General features: G+C 41.3%; 1 protein-coding gene across 1 annotated transcript in view; it reads left to right on the top strand.

Annotated features, from left to right (window-relative positions):
- LOC144798348 (5-hydroxytryptamine receptor 3A-like) overlaps positions 1–25,231 on the top strand; it is a 431,839-nt gene that overhangs the window by 275,515 nt on the left and 131,093 nt on the right. Inside the window, exon 6 of the mRNA XM_078669182.1 lies at positions 16,591–16,751. Coding sequence (XP_078525308.1) covers positions 16,591–16,751 — 161 coding nt within the window. The remainder of the gene's footprint in view (positions 1–16,590; positions 16,752–25,231) is intronic.

The raw sequence follows: 25,231 nt of genomic DNA, 5'->3' as shown, positions 1-25,231 counted from the left end.
TAAACAAATAAAGTATGAGGTTTTATCCAATGTTCCTGTAAAAATTGTCCCACTTGAAAGTGATCATGAAGTGATAATATGTGATACAAGTCCTGTACACATGAATTATGTGTTTTACTGCACTCCAGATGGTGTGTCAATTCAAATGCAGGATGAGAATTCTAAGTTTAAAACATAATCACAAAAAAAAAGGTTTATTTATTTCCAGTTCTTACAAAAGAAGATTTACCTCCTAATTGAAGATAGACATTGAAAGAGGAAGTATGGGATTTTAAAGGCAAAGTCATTGGATTGATTAAAAGCGCAGAGCCAGCAAGAAATACAGTGAAACTAAATGCAATTTACTCACAAACTCCTCAATACAAGCTTACTCAGGAAGCAGAGGAAGGCATTAAGCCACTAACTAGAAAAACAAATTGAGCAGGGCATTATGAGAGAATTACAAGGAGGTCCCTGCAACTCCCTGATCATTGACTTAAAAAAACAAGTGCCAAACAGAAGGTGGTCCGAGACCTGTGCAAAATTAATAATATTATGTTCCTTTGCTGTCCTGGGGAACCAAATCCTGCTTTGATTTTGTTTCAGTTTCCAGCTGACACAAAATGGTACACAGTCATTGAATTGTGCCAATCTTTGATTTCCATTGCTCTTAATGAGGAGAGTCAATTATTATTATTATTATTATTATTATATTATTATTATAGGGGGTTTATAGAGCGCATGGCTGCCCTAAGGCTTCCCAGCGCTGTACGATTGATTACTGATAAGATGCTGGTCACTTAGAGATGTTGCTTAAACAGCCAGGTTTTGATTTGCTTTCGAAATTGCAGTTCTTAATCTAATTTCCTACACTCTACTGGAATAGAATTCCAGAGTTTGGGGGCTAGACGTGAGAAAGCTCTTCCGCCCCCATCTTTCTCTCTTGGCCTTTGTTTGTGTTAGGGGGTCAGCTGTACTAGATCGTAACCGCCTGTGTGGAGTGTATGGGGAGATAAGCTTCCTGATTTTTTCTGGCCCTTTATTATGGCGCGCTCTGTGTGTAATGATCAGAGCTTTAAAGGTTATTCTTGCATCTATCGGAAGCCATCGAAGGTTCACTAAATGTTTTTTTATCGATTCCTGTGTGGGGATATCACAGAGCAGCCTGGCAGCTGCATTCTGAACGATCTGCAGCTTGCGCATGACGTATTTAGGTGCTCCCAGGAACAGAGAGTTTCCATAGTCTAGTCAGGAGGTGACTAGAGAGTGGACCACTGTCTTCCTTAGATGAATTGGCATCCTGTCCAAAATTTTCCTTAGGCTTCTTAGTAGTCCGAAACAGGTTGCGGCTACCTTCTTGGTTTGGGTCCCCATAGACAGGTCGGATTCTAGCCAGAAACCTAGGCTTTTAGTTATGTCTGTAGGTATAGGTGCCTTACCTAAACAGGCTGGCCAGGCTAAAATGGGTGTGGGTGCCAGTTTATTTCCAAGATATAATATCTCGTTTTTTTCCCCATTCAGCTTTAGGCAGCTTCTTGTCATCCAATCTTTGACTTTTATCAGGCAGGAAGATATCTTCTCCCCGCCTCTGCAGTTTTTTGGGTCTAGTGATGTCACCAATTGTGTATCATTAGCGTATGAGGTCATTGATAAGTTGAATTCTTGTACAATTTCGACATCAATTTCTTTTGCATTCAGATTCTTTAATAAAATGCTAGTTTGGTGTCATATCCCACAAGGCTATACAGAAAGTCCTTCAATCTTTATCCAGCTTTTAAAGAAAGTTTCGGAAAATCAGCATCTACCCTGTACCTAAGTGCTGCTGCTGTATATAGATGGCTGATGTTTGCATCTAAAACAAAAGAAGATTGCAAGTTGGCTACAATTGTGCTCTTGAACCATCTTGCAGATAATGGCCATTGCTATCACCCATAAAATGCAATATTGTATGAAAGAAGTTGCCTACTTAGGACGCCATATTGATAAAGGGGAGGGGAAAGTATCTAAAGTAAAGGTTTCTTTAATCCTGAAAATTATTCCAACAACTACACAGAGGGAAGTGAGGATGTTTTTGAGAATGGTTGGCTACTGTAGACAGTGGCTTTCAAACATTTTCCTGATTATAAAGCCTTTACTAAAGGCTTACTCACACTGAGGTAAGCACTCTGGTGCCATTTGACAGCCAATTCATGAGTGTCTAGCTACAGCTCAGAGATAAACTCTATAGTGCACCTGCTGTTGGAATGCCAGATTATGACAAAGATTTCTACTTGTTTGTCATGAAAGAGACAGGTGCCCATTGTCAGTACTTCCTTAAACCCATGGAGAAGTGAAGAGGCCTGTGGCCGACATCTCTGCCACATTGGGTCATATAGCTGCAGTACTTCCTGAGTGTTTAAAATAGGTGGCAACAGTTAGTTTGGCAACTAAGCAGAGTGAAGTGATTGAGATGGCTTGCACATGTATTATGTTATTCCAACATTCAGTTGAGATTTTGCTGACTCATACTCATACTCAGCATCTGGCAAACAGCTGACTAACTGCATATGAGAAAACAATCTCTGTGGCTGACAGCATTTCAAACAGAAGATGTAATACTCTGAATCCTGCAACTCTTTTGCCAATGTCAAACATAATTGATGATGAAGAAGATTGTAATCTCAATTGCATTGATGTAACCGAGTTGGGCACCAAACCAAGACCAGACATACAGGATGTATCACTTGAACTAGCTGATCTTATTTTATTTGTAGATGGTTCTTGTCTGAGAGACCATAATGGAACATTGAGAGTGGTGTATGCAGCCTGCACCATATCAAATATTGTGGAGACATCATACTTGTGTAATATAATTTCAGCACATGTAGCAGAGCTGATTGTTTTAACAAGAGAAACTGCTTAACTAATGAGTTGAGTGGGATCATTTATACTAAAACCAGTATGGTGTTGGAATGGTCCATGATTTCAGACAATTGTAGTCACAAAGGGGTTTTATGACTTCTTCAGGTACCCCAATGAGTAATGCTACACACATTTTGAACCTGTTGGAAGCATTGCGGCTACCTAAAGAAATGTCAGTAGTTAAGTGTACTGCTCACAAAAGTGGAGATGACAGGGTCCCTTAAGAAAATGAGTATGTAGATGATGTTGCAAAGTACTGTGCTCTTGAATCTGCGTCAGAGTAAAGCAGTTACATTCCTAAAATAACCCCTGCTCATCCCCTAGGTAGCTTGGCACGAGCAATCAGGCTTATCTCAGAGGCATTGTATTTGCACATAATCAACAGTAATACAGTGAAAACACTGCAAAAAGATACCACACCAGTTTAGAAAAATATTCAAGATTTTATATATCTGAAACAAGACCAAAACAATAAAAAACCATCATACATTCCTACAAAATATGCACTTTGCAAGGATACTTATGCAGTTCCTTTAAGTCAGTAGCTCCGTCCAGGGCTACAGTGGTGCTGAAACCAACATAATCCAACAGTTCTGTCTGACCATGTCCGTCGGGGGTGTCGGCAGACTCATGAACATTACCTTTTGTGTTGTGGCCGACACGTTGGTGTGTGCTGGTCATGGCAACCATTGCAGTTGGGATGTGAAGCGTAGCGGTGCAGGGTGCCGTGTCTTCAAAGTCACGGTGCAGGTAGCAGCTTGGTGACGTGCTCCAGCTGCATTGGTGAGACCAGAGCTGCTGTGCGGAGTCAAGGCAGTTCCCTTTGCAGTGCTGACATATCACGGTGCAGACGACAGAGCCAGTTGCGGGGAGATGGCATCGGACGGTCCGGACTACAGTGTGAGAAGAGGCAGTGCATCGTGTGACCTAAGAGCGCTGCCCCAAGCCACAATGTGGTCACAGAAGTCACGGTCAGCATGAATCGACAGCGTCGGTGAGACCAGGGTGGAGAAGTGAAGTGAGGTGGTGCCTTAAGGACATGGAGCCAGCAGCAGACTTGCTGACGGAGTCGGCTGGTTCTCCCCATCTGTGGCAACTGAAACCGCAGTTCCAGAGATGGAACCCAGAGTCGGTAAAGTCTTTGCTGTTCCTGAGACTTCATGAACAAGAGGCAAGCTAAATTTCAAGCCCTTGGAGACATTCAGCACAAGTGTAGAAAGTTCAGTCCAGTCCTTTCACTGCCCAAGGCAGAAGCAGCAACTGCAGGCCAAACCAGCAAAGCAATAACACAGCAAATGGGCAGTACTCCTCCTGGCAGTTCTTCCAGCTCTTCTTCTTGGCAGGTTCCTTGATTCCAGTGAGTTAAAAAGTTGCGGGGTTTGGACCCCAATATTTATACTCAGTTTCTCTTTGCTCTCTCAGACAAAAAGGCTCTGTGCCTACTCCAAACTACTTCGGACCTCTCTGGCCCAGCTTCCCGGCAGGAGGTGGAGACAGCATTGTTGAAAGCAGACCAGTCCCATTCAGGTAAAAGGAAATCTCCTCCCACTACTCTAAATGCAGGCCAGGCCTAATCAGCCCAGCCCTGATTCTTCCAGGAAAGGCAAGAACCCCCCCCCCAGTGGCTGTATGAAGAGAATGCACAGCCCAAGCCTGTGTCTCTCCAAAGCCACAATGTCAATAAAGAAGGAGTGCACAGTTCCACTGGATCAAACGAGAATTAAGGAAAAGACAGTTATAAAAAGAAAGTGAGTGAAGGCACACAGAAGGGGCATCCTCCTTTTGGAACTAGAGACCTCACACGCCCAGCAAGCTAGGTGTCATGCTTCATCATATGGGCTCGCCCCTCGACGGGTCGGCGATGCAATACCCAATGGGCACCCATAAAGGGGCTCTTTGGTGGGGATCTTTTGTTCCTGCCGTATGGTGCTGTGGGTGTGAGGGCCCTAGGGAATGATCGAGGGAGGTGTGTGTGTGTGTAGATGTGTAAAGGTGGTTAAAAGAGGTTGGGTAGTCCACAGAGAAATTTTAATAAAGTGGTAACCCGCCTCAGTAAAAACAAGGTGAGTGGTTGCTTTACCAGGCTTGAGGGCCCGTCGAAGCAAAAACCTACTCTAGCAAAGAATGGTCGACATGTTTCATGCTATCATGTTCAGAGTGATACTCAGCATTTCCTCAGGACCAAGTGAAACTATCTACACTACTTGTGGAAACCCGTATATCATAGAGCGTGTGTTCCCACGGTAACGCCCGGCCTTAGGACACCTGGTTGTCGATGTCCATCAAGGGAGCTGCGCCACTTTATTAAAATTTCTCTGTGGACTACCCAACCTCTTTTAACCACCTTTACACATCTACACACACACACCTCCCTACCAGGACATGTCACACAAACCAGTACATGTCCTACCTTTAACATACACAGCACCCTGCCCACAGGGGTACCTTGGGCCTTATGGGTGACTTACTTGTACGAAAATGGAAGATTAGGGCCTGGCAAGTGGGCGCACTTGCCAGGTCGACATGGCAGTTATAAACTGCGGGCAGATACTGAGTGGCAGGTCTAAGAACCATTTTCAGGGCTGCTTATGTGGGTTGCACAACCAGGGCTTGCAGCATTTGATTTAGAGGCCCTGTAAACCTCAGTGCACTTTACTAGGGACTTAGTAGTAAATCAAATATGCCAATCATTTAAACACCAATTCATAACACAATTCACAACAAAAGCACTTGAACTTTAACACTGAACAGCAGTGAAAAAGTGCGCAGCGACATGAAACCAGCAAGAAGAGTCAAAACTGGAAGGTCAGAAAGCAAAATGACAGGGGAGCCACGCCAAAAGAGGGCTGGTCCAACAGCTACTTTTAATTCAAAGGAACAATGCAAATGGAACATGAAAATGTGAATTGTTTCTTGCCAACTGTAGCACAGATTGTGAATGAGCTGGATGAGCTTAAAGAGCACCAAAATGAGGCATCAGATGAAGAGAAAAGGAAATGGGAAACAGCAGGTTGTACAAAGGATCAAAATTAAGTTTGGGTGTCGGTTGAAAAACAGTATGTCCATCCCAATTTAATAGCATCACCAATGTCCAGGTTAATAATGGCCCTGCACATATTGGTCATAATGCCATGGTCAGACATTTTAATAAATACTGGTTTAATCCACACTTTAAAACAGTAGCTGAAAGTCTGTATCAACATTATGTCACCTGCCAACAAACCAATGAAGGGAAGAAAAAAATAGTGACAGTGAGTCACATAGGTAAGTCTGAGGGCCCCTTCACCAGATTCCAGATAGACTTTGTACAGATGCCTGTTCACAATAATTTGAGATACATTTTAGTGGTTGTGTGCCTTTTCTCATCATGGGTTGAGGACACTCAAAAGGTTGATGCAACAGTACAGTAGCCAAACTATTATTGAGGGAGTTAATCCCTAGATTTGGTATGCCGACATCCTGAGATTCTGGTAAAGGAAGTCATTTTAAGAGTGAAATAATGAAATTACTGTGAAGCCTAAGCTAGCAAATGTCCGTGCCTCAACATCAGTCAAATGGCTAGGCACACTTCCATGTGTGCTGATGAGTCTCAGGAATACTCCAAATAAAAGGACAGGACTCTTTCTTTATGAGGTGACAATGGGGAGAGCAATGAGAACTCCTTGTGTCCCTTTAGCTGCACTTGTGACTATAAGTGACAATGTTGTATTTGACTAATGCATAGGTCTGGCGATTTGCACAACTTATCTCTCATCAGGCGAATTTGGTAACACCCTGATCAAAAGAAGAATTATGCTATAGGCTCCAGTTTTATGATGTGGTGATATTGAAGAGGCTCATTCAAATGCTACCTGGAGCCAAAGTGGAAAGTTCCACACCAAGTGATCCTTGTGGCAAATACCACTGTGGAATAAGTAGACATGTCACAATGGATCCACACATTTGACACAGAGTGAGTGAAGAGTGCAGATGAACAAATGGTGACAACAACCACTGGCTCGCAGTGTCAAACACAAGCTTGTTGCATGGATCCAGAGGGGGCTGGTGAAGATGAAAATCAAGATCAAAATCATGTTCTAGTTCAAGAACAATAAGTACAAATAGAAAACCAAGAAACATGAACTAAAAATTAAGGAGAGAAACTGAGACTTCATGCTTCGAAACCCCCCAAATCTGTTTGTAGTGAAAGAGAGACTCAAGCTGTTCTAGACAGATATATTAGCCAAGTGGTAAGTGAAGATAAGGATGCTGCCAGTAGTCAGAAGCGGATCTGAGGTTGTAAAAGTGCATCAAGGAGATAAATGGCCTGAACCTGTGAGAGGGAGAAAACAAGTGCTTAAGAAAGTCAAATGACCAGAATCCACCCGAGAGGAACCAGACAAGGTAAAACAATACTTTAATGACAGTGAAAGTGAACAGCCACCATTCAAAAGAACAGCACAAATAAGGGTATCAAATAGAAAATGTGCAGCTGCTGAGTGGACCTCCTTATATAAAAGAAAGCCAGAGGAGGATCTGAAAGTCATCAAATTAACAAATTGTCAATTGACTGTTGATGAACCTCCATGAATTTTGAAAAGTTATTAATAAAACTGAAGAAGATCACTATTGAATAACTTCCTGAACTGAATTATTGAGACTGGATTCTTTGAGTTATTGAAGATTTATTTTCGGTTGCCTATTATTCATAGTTCGAGTCTGCTTTGTTTTGCACTTTAGGTATCCAGATGAACATAATGGGGTTCCTTTCTTGGACTTACATTGAATATATGAACTGAGTCTATAAGCAGAACATTCAAAGTAGATAAGGTTTTGATATTTGATTTTGCACTTTAAAAAGTAGTAATAAAATGTTGTTTTGTTTTAGAATTTGTTTAGATTTAGTAAGGCAATTAGCAGGCAGATATGTTATTCAATTCAAGCTATAGTTTTACTAATTTTGTTGCTATTAATTTTAGTTGGGCTATTTGTGAAGCTTGATCTTGTCCATTGGATGAATTAAAAATATTGAATTAATCACGCCACACAATAGCATAGTAGTTCTACAAATATCACATTAAAATAAGTCTAGAGAGAATTTTCTGAAAATGTTTATTCTAATTTGTTAGCTAAATCACACATATCATGAAAGTTAATTAACTTTAATGTGTGTACATTTCTCACAGTTACTGGTTCAGAGGGGGTTACCTCTCAGAGTTTCCTTTAACTTATTCATTATCATACATATTTTAGCTTTCTTGGTAGTAAATAGTTCGTTTAACCTTATCTTACTGACTACAATGCTTCCTGTGAGTGAACTTCCTGAAAAATGAAGATTTAGAGTATGTTTCTAATCATTTTAGATTGATAATACAAACTAATGAGGGACATAACATGTTTAACAAGTTTGTGTCTAAAATGAGTGATGTGGAATGTGAATTTACTAGAGAATATAATGAAAGAAAAGTGTAAATCAGTAGAAATTGGGAAAAGACAAGAGAGACTGAATATCAAGCATTGGCTGCAGAGAGATATACATCCTATGCTGAAAAGTGAGTAAGACAAGAATGGAGTGATGTGTATGGTGCATGAAAGTGATGAGTCAATAGAAATGGTAGGAAAGAGTGAGTGTGATCAGAGTGATCTGATTGAGGATGTGTTTTTAGTGAAAAACAAATATTTAGAGGAATTTATTATGTCTGTGGCAAAACTGTTGTTTGAATCTCAAACGTAATTGGGTGGGAAGCTGCTATCTTGCGTTAGTATTTAATTCCTGTTTATCAAATTAACAAGTGATAGGATGATATGTGTCTTAGAAGAGTGAAACTTGGTTTTGGACAAATACTGATGGCTATGCTGGATGCTTTGATACCTCCTCTTGGTATGGCTTTGAATGATGTGAAAATAAGAAAGCTGCCTACCTTTGTGTGGCGTTTAGCTGCTAACTTCGCCTTACTTTGGATAATCTGCTTACAATTGAGGACGGTATTTCTCATGTGTTGAGGGTTCAGCAGTGCTGCACAGACATACCAGATGGGACGTGACACCTCTGTGGTATTTATTGACCCTCCCAAAGGAACAGAGACACAGTACATTTCAGATGTAGGGCTACTAATGCCAATTAACACCTTGCTGCATTATACACTTTGTTATAGAGAATCATGACCTCCTTTCCCTTGTTTTATGTTCGACATCCAGTGTCCCTAACAGCAGAAAGGCCTGTAGAAGACCTTCATCAAAGTGCTAGGCTTACCCAGTAGATCGAAACGCATCGCCGTAGCTCAGGGCCCAAGGTCACATTTACCTACAAGAGGTTAACAACAACCACAGAACAGACTTAGAGGACTTAGACCTCATAGAACAATAAACCTTTGATGTAGCTTGTGCCCCGACCCTATAGGGCCCCTTGGTACCAACAGGACAATACACCTGGAGGAAAATAATATATTCCCCCAGTGATATCAAACCATTGTGTTGCAATACAATCTACCGCATATGGGACACTTTACTTAAATGTCTTTTTTTAAAGAACACTGTATATGTTGGACACTTATGTATCTTTTTTTATCACAAATGCAAAAAAAGTATCTATATCTGTAAAGATAAGTTGTGTCATCTAAGTTTGTATTTGTGGTTTGAAGTTATCATTTATGTGTTTTTTGTCATGCATTGGTTTATGAATACATTTTGGGGATTGAAAAGTCCACAAGAACAAGTATTTCTGTGTACTATATTTCTCTTTTGCTTTTATTTGTGTACTAAATGTCTGCTAGTATGTCTTGATTCATATGTTATATTAGTACTTGAGGTATATCAGTGGGGTATGTACAAAGAAAAATGTAAATACGATTTCCAACAAATGTTGGATTTGAGAGGCACAAAATAATTCTGCAGTTTATGTAAACAGTTGATACATCCATGGTGTAGGGGGTTATTTTGTGCATACATGCAGGGCCACTAGTAGCATTTAATTTACATACCGTGTGCACATGTAGTGCACTTTATTAGGGACCTGTAAGTAAATTAAATTTGCCAATTGTGTATAGGTCAAACAAACCATGTTTAGGGAGAGATCACATTCACTTTAGCACTGGTTAGCCAGGAGTCCTAAAGCCAACAAAAACGAATTCAGCAAAAAGGGCAGGAGGAAGGCAAACAATTCAGGGGCGACCCTGCAGTAAGGGCCATTTCCAACATCCTATATTTATGATTAGCATATGAACAATAGTCTGGTGAGACAGCTAAAGTTGTATCAAAGGCCAGACCGAAAAACAGCATCTTTCTTTTTAACACTCCTTTTTGTGCACAATACATTGCATTGTACTTTTTTCCATAACACGTTACATTACACTTGCATTTAATTGCCATTAAAAATAATATGTGTTAATGATACACAACTCAGTGGTGCATATTTTATTAACCTTAGAAACATTGAAGACTTGACTTGGACACCATGAAATGTGAGCCTGTGCCCTTTAATTTTCCAACAAATTTCCACACTAGGGGCTGGATGTAGGTAAATTAGATTTACCGATTCATAAATGCCGAATTTTACCGATTCAGTATTCATGAATCGGTAAATCTAATGTAGGTAATTATTCAGTAAAAAATACCGAATCGGTAGGATTCGGTATTTACCGAATCGGTAATTACCGAATCGGTATTTGTCATTGATTCCTATGGGCCTTGAAGCCCATAGGAATCAATGGCAAATACTGATTCGGTAATTACCGAATCGGTAAAATTACTGAATTGCCAAGGGGGACAGGGTTTCACTTTGACACCCTGTTGCACCCCTGTTTCTGGCTTGTGTGCCATGTGACACACATACATGCCCTTAGGGCATGTATATGTGCCACATGGCACAGGTGTACATGCACAGATGTGCATGTACACTGGAATTCGTTATTTACCATGCAATAGTATTACATGGTAAATAACGAATTGGTAATGGCCTGTGGCACTGTTTGAAGTGCCACCTACATCTGTATTTACCGATTCGGTAAATGTACAGATTCGGTATTTTACAGAATCTGTAAATTTACCGAATCGGTAAATATACCGATTCCTTAAATATAAGGCCCCCTACCTGTCAAACACCAAATACCGGTCGGTAACGGCCGAAATCGGCCGTTACTGACCGGTATTTGCTGTCCTACATCTGGCCCTAGGACTTTTAACTCATCGAGCTATCTTAATGGCTATACCCGCTGGCAGCAGATTCCTTGGCTAGTGGTTTAAAGCACCCACTGCAGAGTTGTATGTTTATTCACTAGGGGCCAGATGTAGGTAATTCATATTTACCGACTCTTAAATACCGAATTTTACCGATTCGGTATTTAAGAGTCGGTAAATATGAAGGGGGGAGATGTAGGTATTACAGATTCTGTAAATACCGAATCTTTAAGATTCGGTATTTACCAAATCTGTAAATACCAAATTGGTATTGCCCATTGATTCCTATGGGCCTTGAATCCCATAGGAATCAATGGGCAATACCGATTCTGTAATTACAGAATCGGTAAATACCGAATTTGGCAAGGGTGCAGGGGGTGTCACTTTGACACCCTCTGGCACCCCAAAAATAGGCATGTGCGCCATGTGGCACACAGACATGCCCTAAGGGCATGTCTGTCTGTCACATGGCTAGGTGTGCATGCACACATGTGCATGCACACCTGAATTCGGTATTTTAACACCCAATTGGATTGTGTGTTAAAATACCGAATTTGTAGGGCCTTTGGGACTCAGAAGAGTCCCACCTACATCTGGGAATTACCGAATCGGTAAAAATACCGATTCGGTATTTTACAGAAGCGGTAAATTTACCGAATCGGTAAATTTACCGATTCTGTAAAATAATGCCCCTACCTACCAAATCTTAAATACCGCTCGGTAACGGCCGAAAATACCGATTTTCGGCCGTTACCGACCGACCTACATCTGGCCCTAGGTCTTCCCTTTAATTCCTGTTTAAGGAGTTCGTGTGATTAATATGCCTGCTGCAAAGCAATGTGTATATGCTAGTACGTCACAGAAAGTTGGGGCGTTCATGCATTTGTGCAGAGATGTAGGTGCCATTAACACTCCTGCCAGGATTATCATAACCCACTCTGAAAACCAAATGCAGCACATCTTCAGCAATTTCTGCTCTGTCTCTCCTTGCTCTATACACAGTTTGTTAACTTTTATCTTGAAAATAGTTTGCCTTTTTAGTCAATTTGAAAATGCAGAGTGTGCTCAAATCTCTTCCTTTAGTTCTTAGGGTATACCCTTGAACTGAAGGGTACACTGGGAGAGTCTGAGACATTCCTTGTGTCAGACGTCTCACATCTTCACCATGCCAGGGCACTTACCAAACCAAAACGAAACTGACAAAAGTTATTAATTGATTGTCAACAGGTCAGCTATTTTCAAAGAGGGCTCAGGATTCCTTTTTGTTCACTGTTTGTAGAGAAGAGCAAGTTCTGCAATTTGTTGGAGTCCCATTCCCTGACATATTGAAGCAGCTGTTGGGCACAGTACACCTGAGTAAAGCCTTGCATGGGTGCCAGTGGGAGGACAGCTGGCCCTTGGAGGTAGCAGGGAGGAGTTTGGGCCATGGCTTTACAATACGTTTCTATACCTCAAGATCACTTGGAGTCATCCAGTGTCATTGCCTCATGATAATGAGCTATCCGGCTTTATGCATGCAGGGAAATAAGACTTTTACAGCTTCATGTGTCGAGTTGGGCAGCCCTGGCTATAGGCCACTCTCTAAAAATCAATAAAATAAATTTTCATTCAAATCCGGTTCAGGAAAAAACATACCCATGACGGGCCTGCGGCTTTGGCCTCTCTGACATTGTGTGATTACCTTGATGACTAATCTGATGCTGCATACAGCAAAAACACAATTTAAGTCCTTCACCCTGAGTTGGTATTTAAAATGGCTCCTTGGAGAAAAGCTTTTTCTCGTGGTTGTACATCATTGAAGTAGGACATGAGATATCCAGATCTTTTCTTGGCCCAGTTTAGTTGCTGCTGAGACAGATAAAGTCTGTCTATGAAATAGAATTGGGGGGAAGCACTTGCAAAATTGAAACAAGCATTGGGCTACATCAGAATTGGAGCTGAGATCAGGATTCCCTTGTGGCATGAACTATTCACTCTCTATGGAATACACACAGATAAACAGTTCTCATAGAAAGCAAAATATTTGCAATATTTTAAATAACTCAAGCTACTGAAGCTTGGCTTTTGCAATGAGAGAAAGAGAGAAAAAGCACAGCAGCCAAAAGCATATTTCAAGTTAGCGTGAGTCATTTAAACTGAAGCTTACAATAACTATGGCTAACTTAACACGGAAATCTCACTAAATACATGTGCATATGATGTGCCGATTAATATATTTGTTATTCAGAATGGAGAATGGTGACGGAGAGTCACCATTTCCAGAGGAGTAACACTAAGTGTGGTTCTCTTCTAACATTCACTATCACTGGGGAGAGTAAGAAGAGAGAAGCCTCACTTACATTCCCAACATAATATCCAAAAACAAAGTGGAGCGAGCAATGCTACCAAATATCTTAAGGATGTCCCTCACACAAAGTATGAAAAAACGCCTTAGGTTTTCTTAAAAAACCCCTCACCCACCAACCTAGTTGGTGGCATGCTTCATCATTGGGGTCCTACTGAGACACCTAGAGCACCACAGATGTGCTTCAATGCCTGATTACAGTGGAGATGGGTAGTTTTGGGAGTTATTCTTTTTCTTCTGAAGAGACGAGGGGGTGAATGAAAATTGCTTTCTGGGTTAACATCCTCACGTGGTGTATTTTTAATAATGGTGCCCTTAGAGAGTGGTGGATTTGTGGCAAGGAATTAGTGACCTCACACATCCTATACAAAAGGTCGACATGTTTCAACCATATGATTAATGCCGCCCCAGGGGGTCAGTATGCCTTTCTTCAGAACCAAATATGCATGCGCGCTAAGCCAGCAACACCGTCAAATATGTCATTAGGCTGGCCACACACAACTCTACTTAAAAACTCATCCTCTGTCGGCTTCCAAGGCTTCAATGACTTCCTCATCTACCAGAAGCATAACCCCACCAAAAGTGATTTCTTAATGTTTGCCAACAACAAGCAGCTAGTAGTTCAAACTTGGCACAATAAAATGAACTCAGACTGTTTCAAACAACAACTTTTGACCAATGCCAAGTCACTTGGATTTACCCTTGGTGTCAAGCTCACCCTTAAGGAACATACCATCAAGAGAAATGTAAAACTAACGCTACCAGCTTTCTGATGGTGAAATTAACTCCAAGAAAACGACTTCAGAACTGCCAATGAAGGCCTTGTTCTCTTTCATCGGTATGATGGAAATATCCTATGCCACAGTCTCCATACCACACACTGGCTCCTCTCATGGGAATCCCCCATGCCTTAGCTTGCTTCATTGGAGGCATGCAGAAATTCAACCACATCACCCCCGCCCTGATGTAACTTGACTGTCTTCATTTATCGGCCTGCCGACCTCACATCCAGCAGCATCGCCAACAAAGCGATCACCACTGCCCCTCAGCCCCCCCCCCACAACTATCTGGCTGATAAGCTCATCATGATCTGCATTTCTTGCACACCTGCAGCTAGGCACCATCAGACTTAAGATTAAAAAATGCAAGAAAGAAAGAACTAGGCAACATGTCTTCTTTATCTAATTAAAAAACTCCAAGTAACCCAGAATTGTGCAGCCCGCCTACTCCTCCAGATCCCACGGAGGCAGTCAGTGCGTTCTGCACTGAATACACTTCACTGGCTCCCTGTTCAATCCAGAATACTTTTTAAGGCAATGTGCCTGGCCCATGGAGCTATCCGTAAAATCGTTCCCGCCGTTATCCACCCTATGGTGGTTCCCTACTTACCCTCCAGGAGTCTTCGCTCTAGCAACACCTTTCTTGCTACTACTAGGAAAGTACGCAGATCCAGATGGGGCGGTCGCTCCTTCTCATTGAATGCTTACAGCTTTTGGAACTCTCTTCCCCTTACTCTCCGTAGGGAACCCAATCTGCAAATCTTTCATAGACTGCTCAAAACTCACCTCTTTAGCGCTACATAACAATTCGCTGTTCATCTGCCTGTCTGCTCACAAGCGCTACGAGGCTTCAGGGTAGTTACGCGCTATATAAACTTTATTTCATTCATTCATTCATTCATTATCTGGGCACCCAGGATCAGGAATGGCAATTCAATACACATCAGGACTGTCATTATTCCTTATCAACTTGGGGAAGGGATGATGACACAACTCGGAAAAAGAACATTACATCAGGATGCAGTAAATATTCCACCCACCCATCATAAACCATCATCCCCTACCTGCAGTCACTTTCAAATCAAATCTCTGCCATCACTCTGCACAATATTCTGCTACATTTTTGTTAGATTTGCTCTTTACAAATACTACATAGTACAAAAATACATTCATACATTTATACATGCAAAGATCCTCATAGCTTGTAACTAATAAATATATTCTAAACAACTGATTATGCAAAGCACAACGTGTAGTTAAAAAAAAAAAAAGAGAAATCTTCTGGGCAGTGGGGGGCGCTAGCACTACTCAGCAACATCCGTCCCCTGCTTTGCGTCCTCTGCTCCTGTCCAGGAACATCATTGCGCATGAAATAGTAATTGACAAGCGGAGCCATTCACTTATTGGACAATTATAGAAAATTAAGAAATCCCCAGCCACTACCTGTTGGACAGAATTTTTACATGTAGAAGGAACATTATGTACAACTCTGGTCCAATGATGATACCCACATCTGGCTGTCGTTGTCCTTGGTATATTGGTGGTATTTCTTAGCATATTGTCTTAATGTCTACAGCATACAGCATGGGGAAGCCATCTTCAGCCACTGTCTAACTCCACTGTGAGTGATAGTGCAGTTCCTTCTGTATAAGGGACTACTACAGCAAAGTGTGGTTTGTAAGGCTACAGCGTACATTTATTTTTAAACAATGCTTATATTTTGAATTGGTAAAGGCCTGGAAGCAATTCAAAAATTAAGTTTTACACAAACATGATAAAACAAGCATTGGCAATTCTGAAATGCTGGAAATCATGCCATTCCTCTTGGTTTTGCCAATGCTTGTTTTAGAATAGTTATGGCCGTGACAGCATTGCCTCAATTATTGGCCTATTGGGAGCATCCATTATCAAGCAGCACTTAAATGCAAGTAAAGCTGTGGATAGTCGGTCGAAACAATTTTCTGATGGGGTGAAGAGTAGATTGTCCCATATTTCTTGTGGTAGCTAGCCGTGAATTCAGGCAATGTTAAATATTCTAATGAATGCCATGCATCCTTCCATACACACAGCCTTCATCCATCCATCCATTCATCCTCGCAGTGATTCATTATTAATCAACGTTTTACACTTCAATGGTTTTCAGTCGAACACTTAAATAAAAAGCTTATAACTTTAAAAAACGTAAAAGGGAAACTTATTCTTAAATTATTATCAGAAACACTGACACAATAAAGCTTATTCTCAATAAATGTAAAGGTGTTACATATGTAAAATATTATTTTGTGTGTATTACATTTATAATTTTTTCATTCCTTTTTCAGACATGGTGTTAGTTGTATTTTGAAACTTGAGATGTTTATCTCCTGGCTGAAGGTTTTTCACCCCAAGTGAAGAAAACTATCATGATATTTCTTTCTTTTTTTGTGATTTCAGTTGGTGAGATAGTGGTAAGGGCAGAAGAAAATTCAAGTGTCACAACCAAAGTGTCTAAGGAAGCCTTTGCCAGCAAAGGTGACTGGAGCCTGGTGCGTATAGATGTTGAAAGTCACAACTATAGTCATAGAGGCAGTGAATGGAGCCAAGTTGTGTATAAGGTAAGCCCATTTAACTAATGCATATCAAAAAATGCTAAACTACTGGACAAATTGGGTAATGCTTCTTTGATCAGAAAGCAGGACGAGCCACTGCAGCACAATGAAAGACTACATCAACACATTTATATAAGGAACAAAGTACCCCGTGCTGTACATTATAAGGATATTGCAAGTCAGCATAGAGTTCCCTAACCATGTAGAAGAACTAGGCAGAGTTCGTTTATAAGGTTATGGAACTCCGAGGTGATGTGCAAATATCCTTGTCATGGGCACCAGGGGTTACTTTATACCATATAATACATGGATCATCATCACCTTTCCCACAAATCACTTAAAACCTTGGTGTGTGGCTCTTTCATATGAAAGAGTGAGCATGTTTGCAAACATGAAGAATAAAAAAAAAACTCAAGTGCACAATTAAATACATCAAAAACCTGTTAGATATGTGTTGCAAACAGATATTAGAAACAGTACAATACAAGTCAGTTAAAAAATACAGTAGCTCGGACATGTAGAAACAAACAGAAAGATTCAAGCTTTTCTCTATCTTAGAAGTGGAAAAAATGAACATATTCTCTCTTCTTGACATTGTAATCTGTTAAAATAGAGCATGAGAAAGAAAAGCAATGTTTACTTTTTTGTTACTAAACAGCTGCTTCGATTATTCTCTGTGACCTGACCTGCCTTTGACCTTAGCTGCTGGCCCTGGCAGCAGACATTGTCATGTCAGAACTCAACTGAAATAGCCTTATAATAGTGGAGTTTGGACGCCTTTTTAATTGAAGACTAGGTTCAAAATTAGTGATTGGAGTTTATAAAGGAATTAAATAATCTGATTTATTATAACAGGCTTACAATCAAAATTCAAAAAGCACATATACAAGGTACTTTCATGAACACGAAGTAACTATTTAAAAAAATATCATGTAAGAGTGAGTTATATAGTTATTGTTGTCATCATCCTTTTGTTCATTGTTCAGATGTGGTCTAGTCTCCCTTTATTGGACCATATTGCACTAGTGTCCCATCATGACAGGTAGGTTTGTTAATTGGGTTATGCATGTTTTTTTCATTGTTGCTCTCTGCTCCTGTCCCCATCCTCCCTTTCTTCCTTTTTTCTCTATTCCGGCGTAATATTGCTTTATTTTACTTCTATATCACCAGGCTGGGTACTTTGGCTGATTAGTCTTTTATGACGTGCCTTGGTGCTCTTTCTTCAATTTATCTTCTCTCTTCAATTTCTCCCCTATGGCCCTGGACCTTTGGACTCTCTTCCATACGTTTTTGGTCTCTAATTTGTTGGGTCTTCTTCGGACTCATCAACCTTTCCCTTTTCTTCTTTCCTTCCTGTTTTCCCCTTCTTCTTCCTATTTTCTTGTTCTTTGGCATTGTTCTAGTTTTACTTCTCGTTTCCCTTTTTATGTGTTTCTATTGGTTTTTCTTCTGGTTTTCTTTTCTTATTTTCTCGTTTGCTTATTTATTTCTCTATTTTCATCATATATCTTATTTCTTTTCTTTCTTATGATCCATATTGGTATAGTGGTTTGTATGCATCTTTTTAATGCATTTCCTATGTTTTAATGAGGTTTATGTTATGTATCAAGTTTTACAACTTCTTACATGAGTAGTTTCAGAATTATCTTTCGGAATGTCAAAGGTCCTCGCCGCCCTGTTAAAAGACAGAGAGTTCTTACTCACCTTTTGAAATCCTCCTCTCATGTTGCTTTGCTGCAGGAGACTCATCTCCTTGAAAGAGACATTCATTTGCTTAAAAAAGGTTGGGTTGGTTCTGTTTACTGTTCTCAAGCAGTACCTCATACAAATTGTGTGATTATATTATTTCATAAAACTCTATCTAATAATGTTCTAAAACAAATTGCTGCTGATGGTAGACACCTCCACTTAATTGTTGTCTTTATACTTTTATTAATGTCTATGGACCTAATGGTGTGGATTCACAATTCTGGGATTTACTCTATGAAATTGTTATATCTAAAAAATGTTCATTTCATTTTAGGTGGTGAGTGTAATCAGTTGTTTTATCAGTTTTTGGATAGGAAATCAGCTATTAAATATATTCCTAATCTTATGCAAAAGGCTTTTTATAGAACAATTTTCGACAGAGGCCGCCCACCACTCCTCATCTAAAATAGATTATATTTTCCTCAACTAAGATCTCACACATCTAATTCATGCTGAATTAGATCTTTGATTATGTTCCAGTGATATTAGACTTAGAGGTGATTCATTCCTCCACAGGTTCCAGTAGATGGCGTTTCAATGATTGGTTGTTGCAAGATCACCAATTTGTCACACATTTTTAACAATTTATCACTGAATTCTTTCATAATAATACCACTCCTGACGTTGGGTTCCACCATGTTTGGGATTCTTTCAAAGCCCCTGCACGTAGTCACATTATTAATGATGTCTCTCAGAAGAAAATAATTGCTGCCAAGGATTCCTCTCATTTATTGCAACATAATAAAAAACTTGAACATTAATATTATTCTTCACCTAATAAAAAACGTACTAGACCAATTCATTTAGGCTAAGATTAATTTTTAAAAGAGCATTACAAGCGGTATTATGGATTATTTATTAAAATGAGCGCAACATAATATGGTGGTTCCAATAAGATGGGCAAACTGTTAACTACCTATAGGTTAAACAACAAAAATCCAAAATCAAAGTCATCCGTGATGACTCTGGTAAACAATTATTTAAAGATCAGGATATTAATACTTGTTTTGCTGAGTTCTATTCTAATGTCTATACTGGAGACAATCCTCCTACTCAAGATTCCCATGATTCATTTGTTAGTACTATTCCTAAACGTCGACTAATTTTTTCTCGTTTGAGGCGGTCATCTCTTTAGCCGAGATTTGCTCAGTCATCTCCATAAGGATACAGCTCCTTGACCTGATGGTTTTACAATCAAATTCTGTTCCAAAGTCTCTCATCTTCCGAATCCAAACCCTTTACCGTCATACAACATTGTTATGTTATGTTATTTGCTTTTATAAGGCGCACAGCTACCCAAGGGTTTCCCGGCGCCGCCTGAATGTACCCAGAAAGGAGTAAAAAGGACATTTTGATTAAATAGCCAGGTTTTTAAAGTTCTGCGAAAATAAGCAAGGCTGGTTTCAATCCTCATTAATAGCAGAAGAGAATTCCACAAGGTGGGGCCCAGGTATGAAAAAGAGCGATCACCCACCCTGACCTTGGGACCGAAAATTTTGCTTGATTTGCTGACTGGAGAGAACGAGAAGGAACGTAACGTTTGGCAATAGAATTCAAATATTGAGGGGCCTTGCCTGTTTTGATTTTAAACATATACGTTAGAGTTTTAAATTTGATGCGGTTTTCTACTTTCAACCAGTGGAGTTCACGCAGGGAACTTGAGACCGGGGTTGTTTTAGGGATCTGGTGAAGCAAACGAGAAGCAGCATTTTGCACAACTTGCAGTTTGAGAATAACATCCTTATTTCTTAACTTCTGATACCACAATCTGTTCTTTTTAAAGGATAAGGGCTTGGCAGATTGCAAAACTGTTAGGCCAACATCCTTGATTAATACAGATTGTAAAATCTTTTCTAAGATTATTGCACTAATGCTAATGAGCTTATCCCCTCTCTTGTCAGTATCAAGCAATATGGCTATGTCAAACACTGTAACATTTCTCACAATACAATTCTTGCACTTTTTTAAATATTACAAATGAAGCCTCCGGTTGCAAGACTCCTTTAGCTGTTACCTTGAATGCCAAAAAAGCATTTGATCATGTTAACTGGGACTTTATGTTCAGAGCCCTTAAATGGCATGGGTTTGGACCCAAGTTTTAATATATTAAAATTCCACGTCGGTTTTCACTAATGGTTTACAGTCACAATATTTTCCCCTTACCAGAGGTACAAGAAGGGGTTGCCCCTTATGACCATTACTTTTTATCCTTGCTTTGGAACCATTTTTAGAATCTATTGGAATATCTCAGATTTTCATAGGATACACTCTTAATCAACTCCATATTAAGTTCATTGCATACACTGACGATATTTTACTGTATATTTCCAATCCTCATGCTTCTTTTCCTGAATTTCTTCAGCTTTTATCTTGTTATTCTGCAGTCTTCAGTTATTGTCTTAACATTGATAAATCAGAAGTAATGCTACTCAATACGTTTTGCCTTAAAGATATGTTTAAGAACTCAGGTTTTCTCTGTCCATGGTCACTTTTCTATATAACCTGTTGGGGTAGATTAGATACAATTAAAATGATGTTCTTAAGCCAAGTTGCTGTGTGAAAGTGATCTACGACGGCTCCGCAGCTGAAATACGACATAGGGCATATGCTCTGAAAACAGGTGATCCTTACCTCGTAGCAGAGTACAGGTGGTCAGGACACGTCTGGGGTGGCCAAACCAGAGAGGCAGCGACCAGATGGCGACAGATTGAAGACGAGCTGACAAGAGGCAGGCTCTGCGGACGAGACAGCCTACATCCATGTCAGAGGAGATCTTGTGCAGCAAAGTAAGGAATTCCTCGCTCCGGTGGGGAATTTGAGTGACACGGCTCCCTCCTGTTCAACATGGAACACAGGGGAATGGCCACGGAGATGCGGTGAGTGGGGAAAGCGGGAACCGCATGGCAGAGCAGCAAGCTCCAGCATTAAGAGAGTAGCGAGTGAGCCACAAAAGGCACCCAAGCTCTGTGGTGGGCAGTAGGAAGATAGCGACCTGGAAGGCACTGAAGAATGCTGGTAGAGCAATAACCAGGTCTCTAACAATAATCCCCTCATGCCTGATCCTAAAATGGTGCCAGTGCTGCACGCGCAATGAGAAGGCAGAAGCCTGTCCAAAGGTCAGGCAGTCGGGCACCATTGGCAAACAACTCAGCTTTAAAGATAAAAGCACAGGAGTCCCCTGAGCAACAAACACCCACAGAGCGTCAGTACACTAGGAACACATACAGCTGAACCAGAATAATGTCTTGAGACACAAAGACACACAGGCACTCCATGAGCAAAGGCGGAGGGGTGAGGACTCGCAGGGTTGATTAAAGAGAAAGCATGAACCCACTAACACGAAGAGAGAGCCGAAGGAACAAGACAGAAAACAGTGAATTGCCTAAACCAAGGCTATAACACGAAGCCCTCCCAAAAGGCCTTGCAGCGATCATCATCACCACAAGCAAACCAGGACGGACCACCCGGGGGCACTGAAAAGCAAAGAGACCGCACAACTGCTAATACCATCCCCCCAGCGGACTCTGAATGCAACCAAATAATGCAGGAGCAACAGGGAGTGCCCTTATGCTGCACAAAAATCAGCAGAACAATAGAGTCTCCACGTACTTCCCCCCCACGTGTTCCAAAGATCCTCAACCAACCCCAGGAGGGGGGACAGAATATGGCACTGGCAAAGGAGGATCTCCTGGTGTCGCTCAGGGAGTTCAAGCAGGAATTACGTGAGGAGCTCAAGGCGGCCATGACATACTCCTTAGAAACATTAAGGGAGGACCTCAGTGGCTGATTCATGATGCTCCAACAAGATGTCGATTCGGTGGGAGCCAGAGTGATGGATGCAAGACTAAGGCTACAAACTTTGAACAGCAAATGTAACACATACCATCCACCACGAAGGAGCTACAGACTCAACTACAGGAGGCCCACCTGAAAAATGAAGATCTGGAGAACAGGTCAATATGTGAGAACATAAGAATTCGGAAACTGGCAGAAGGGGCAGAGGGCCCAGATCTTAATCGGTCTTCTCGCAGAGGCACTGGCAACACCAACCACTAAATAAAACTGGAAAGAGTGCATAGAGTTAGAAGACCTACCCAGAGCGAGAAGGCTGACCACGCAACATTCTGGCAAAATGACAGTATAAAAGCAAAAGAAGCCGTCCTACAAGCTGCCAGGAAAAAGGACATAGTGGAGTTCCAGGGATTCAAATGTGACCTATACCAGGATATGGCTCCAGCAACTCCGATGCAACCACATCAATTTAGATCAATCACTGAAAAATTGAGACACAAGAACATTAAATATAGATGGACCTATCCCTTTGGCCTGGATTTTGAATTCCACAATAAAGTATACCACATAACAGACATCAAGGAAGCACACACCCTTCTGAGGCTTCTGATGCTGACAGACAATACCAGTCTGGACAGCTGAGACCAATGTGGAAACACAGCCCCCAGATACAAGGAATGGAAATGCCTGACACACTCATCAATCGCCCAGAGCACAGAAGAAACAAGGGCTACCAGAAACCTCTGGAAAAAGCAGGGCCGAAAAGACTCACCCTGGAATGGGGGCTTCTTCATTAACCGCATGCGCGCTGCGATTTTAAAAATCCCGCGTTACGTGACAAGGTCAGCTAGTCATCCGCGTAGCGCAGGTAACGCTCATGACGAGCTGACCTTGTCATGAGCGTAGAAGGGGTTAATGGACCTGTAAACTGGGCCGAAAAGCAAACAATAGTCATACAGCAAAAAGACTAGATGCGAAATAGCCCTTACATTCACTCCGCAAACAGACCACAACAAACACGAACCCTATATCAGTCGAACACCCAGCCACATGCCTACGAACTGCATCAACAAGACTGAATAAGGAAAAATGATCGTATCTTCATAATAGGAACGTCTGCAGATATTTCAGCGACAAACATTGGTCCAAATCGCCTCCGTTGTATACCCATTACTACAATGGTGGACTAATTTGGGGACCCTTTGTCCCATCGTTTAGTATTCTACAGTTAGATCTTTATTTTTTCTCTTTTATGTTGGTGTTTTTTTTTCAGAGGCCTGGGTGACAGGGGACACAGGGGAGTATACAATCAGGTGACAAAACGTGGCTAGGAATGCTTGAGGTATCAAGAGAAGAAGGGCAAGGCCGGGGAGGTAGGAGAAGAGGGGAATGTGGGTTGCAAAAAGGGGGTTCACAAGCGTGCACAAAGGTACACATCATCGTAATGGTACTCACCACACTCTCATGGAACGTCAGGGGCATGAACGGCCCCTCCAAACACCAGAAGATCTGGAAATACCTTACTGACCAACACTATAATATAATTGCACTTCAGGAGACCCATCTTAAGAGAGAGGAAGACCACAGTAAAATATAAGGCATACCCGTTAATATATAAATCCTCCTCATCCACAAAAAATAATGGAGTTGTTCTCCTATTCCACTCTTCACTCAAATTCCAACCCGAAGATTACAAAGCAGGCACGGAGGGGAGAATATTTATAGTACGAGGTCGGATTTGGGGGAAACAATGCACAATAGCATTAGTATATGTACCTAATTCTAATCAGGCGACGTTCATACACGATACACTAGCCCTACTGGGGGGATTTCCAGTGGGAGATATAATTATGATGGGGGATTTTAACCTCACCTGGCACTCAGGGACCGACAGCACACATCCGAGTAGGTCACCCACAGGGTGCTTCCCGATACAAGTGAAACAAGACTTCCAGGAAATTAGCCTAAGAGACACATAGAGAGACACACACCCTGAAGACAAAGATCACACTTTTTTCTCCCACATCCACTGCACCTATTCTAGACTCGACTACATTTTTATGAGTCAAGCCTTAAACAAATACATCAGAGACGCCACCATGCATTCCATTGCAATCTCTGATCACGTGCCAGTGTCAGTCTCCCTGGAATTGCACTGCCCGCACCAACTTTCAGAAGAGGGTTCTTCCCCAATGCCTTAGCTCAGTCAGGATAAACCACCAAGAGACGCACCTAGAACAACCATCACAGAGTTCTTCCACTTAAATAACCCCCAAGACACGTCATGGGATACCACATGGGATGTATTCAAAGCAGTGATGCAGGGTCAATGCATAACACTGATGGCCACCCTGACAAACAAAGAGCTGAGGAAAGGATGAACCTAGATAAAGAACTGAAAACTCTAGAATGTACTCACAATCTAACCCCACACTGGCACTACAGAGAAAGGTGACTGCCCTGAAAGGGAAACTGCAGGCAATCTACTCCAACAGAGCAGAAATTACACTACTGAGACTTAGACAGACCTCACACACACAGTGCAACAAGGTGGGGTCCCACTTAGCGACAGATGTGGGTTAAGAGAGAGAAGGAATACATTGGGGACATTGAAGGACCATCAGGGAGCAGGTCAAGGGCAGACTCAGGGAAAGCACGCATATTCAGGGACTTCTACAACACACTATACACAGCCGACCAACCTAACCTACAAGCGCAAGCAGATTACCTTAAAGAGGTAGGCCTCCCATAAGTCACCCCATCCAAAAACGAACAACTAGGTGACCCCATACCAGAGGACAAATAGCGTTTGGCTCTTGCAGGACTAAAACTGCACAATTTACCAGGCCTAGATGGCCTGACAGCATAATATTTTAAAACATTCAGTGCAGAATTTATTCCCCATCTGACCACACTGTTTAACCACATTGTGTATACCCAGCAGG

The sequence above is a fragment of the Lissotriton helveticus genome, chromosome 12, assembly GCF_964261635.1.
Source record: "Lissotriton helveticus chromosome 12, aLisHel1.1, whole genome shotgun sequence".
Classification (NCBI taxonomy): domain Eukaryota; kingdom Metazoa; phylum Chordata; class Amphibia; order Caudata; family Salamandridae; genus Lissotriton; species Lissotriton helveticus.
Note: the sequence above shows the minus strand (reverse complement) of the source record. Positions and strands in the feature narration are given on the sequence as shown.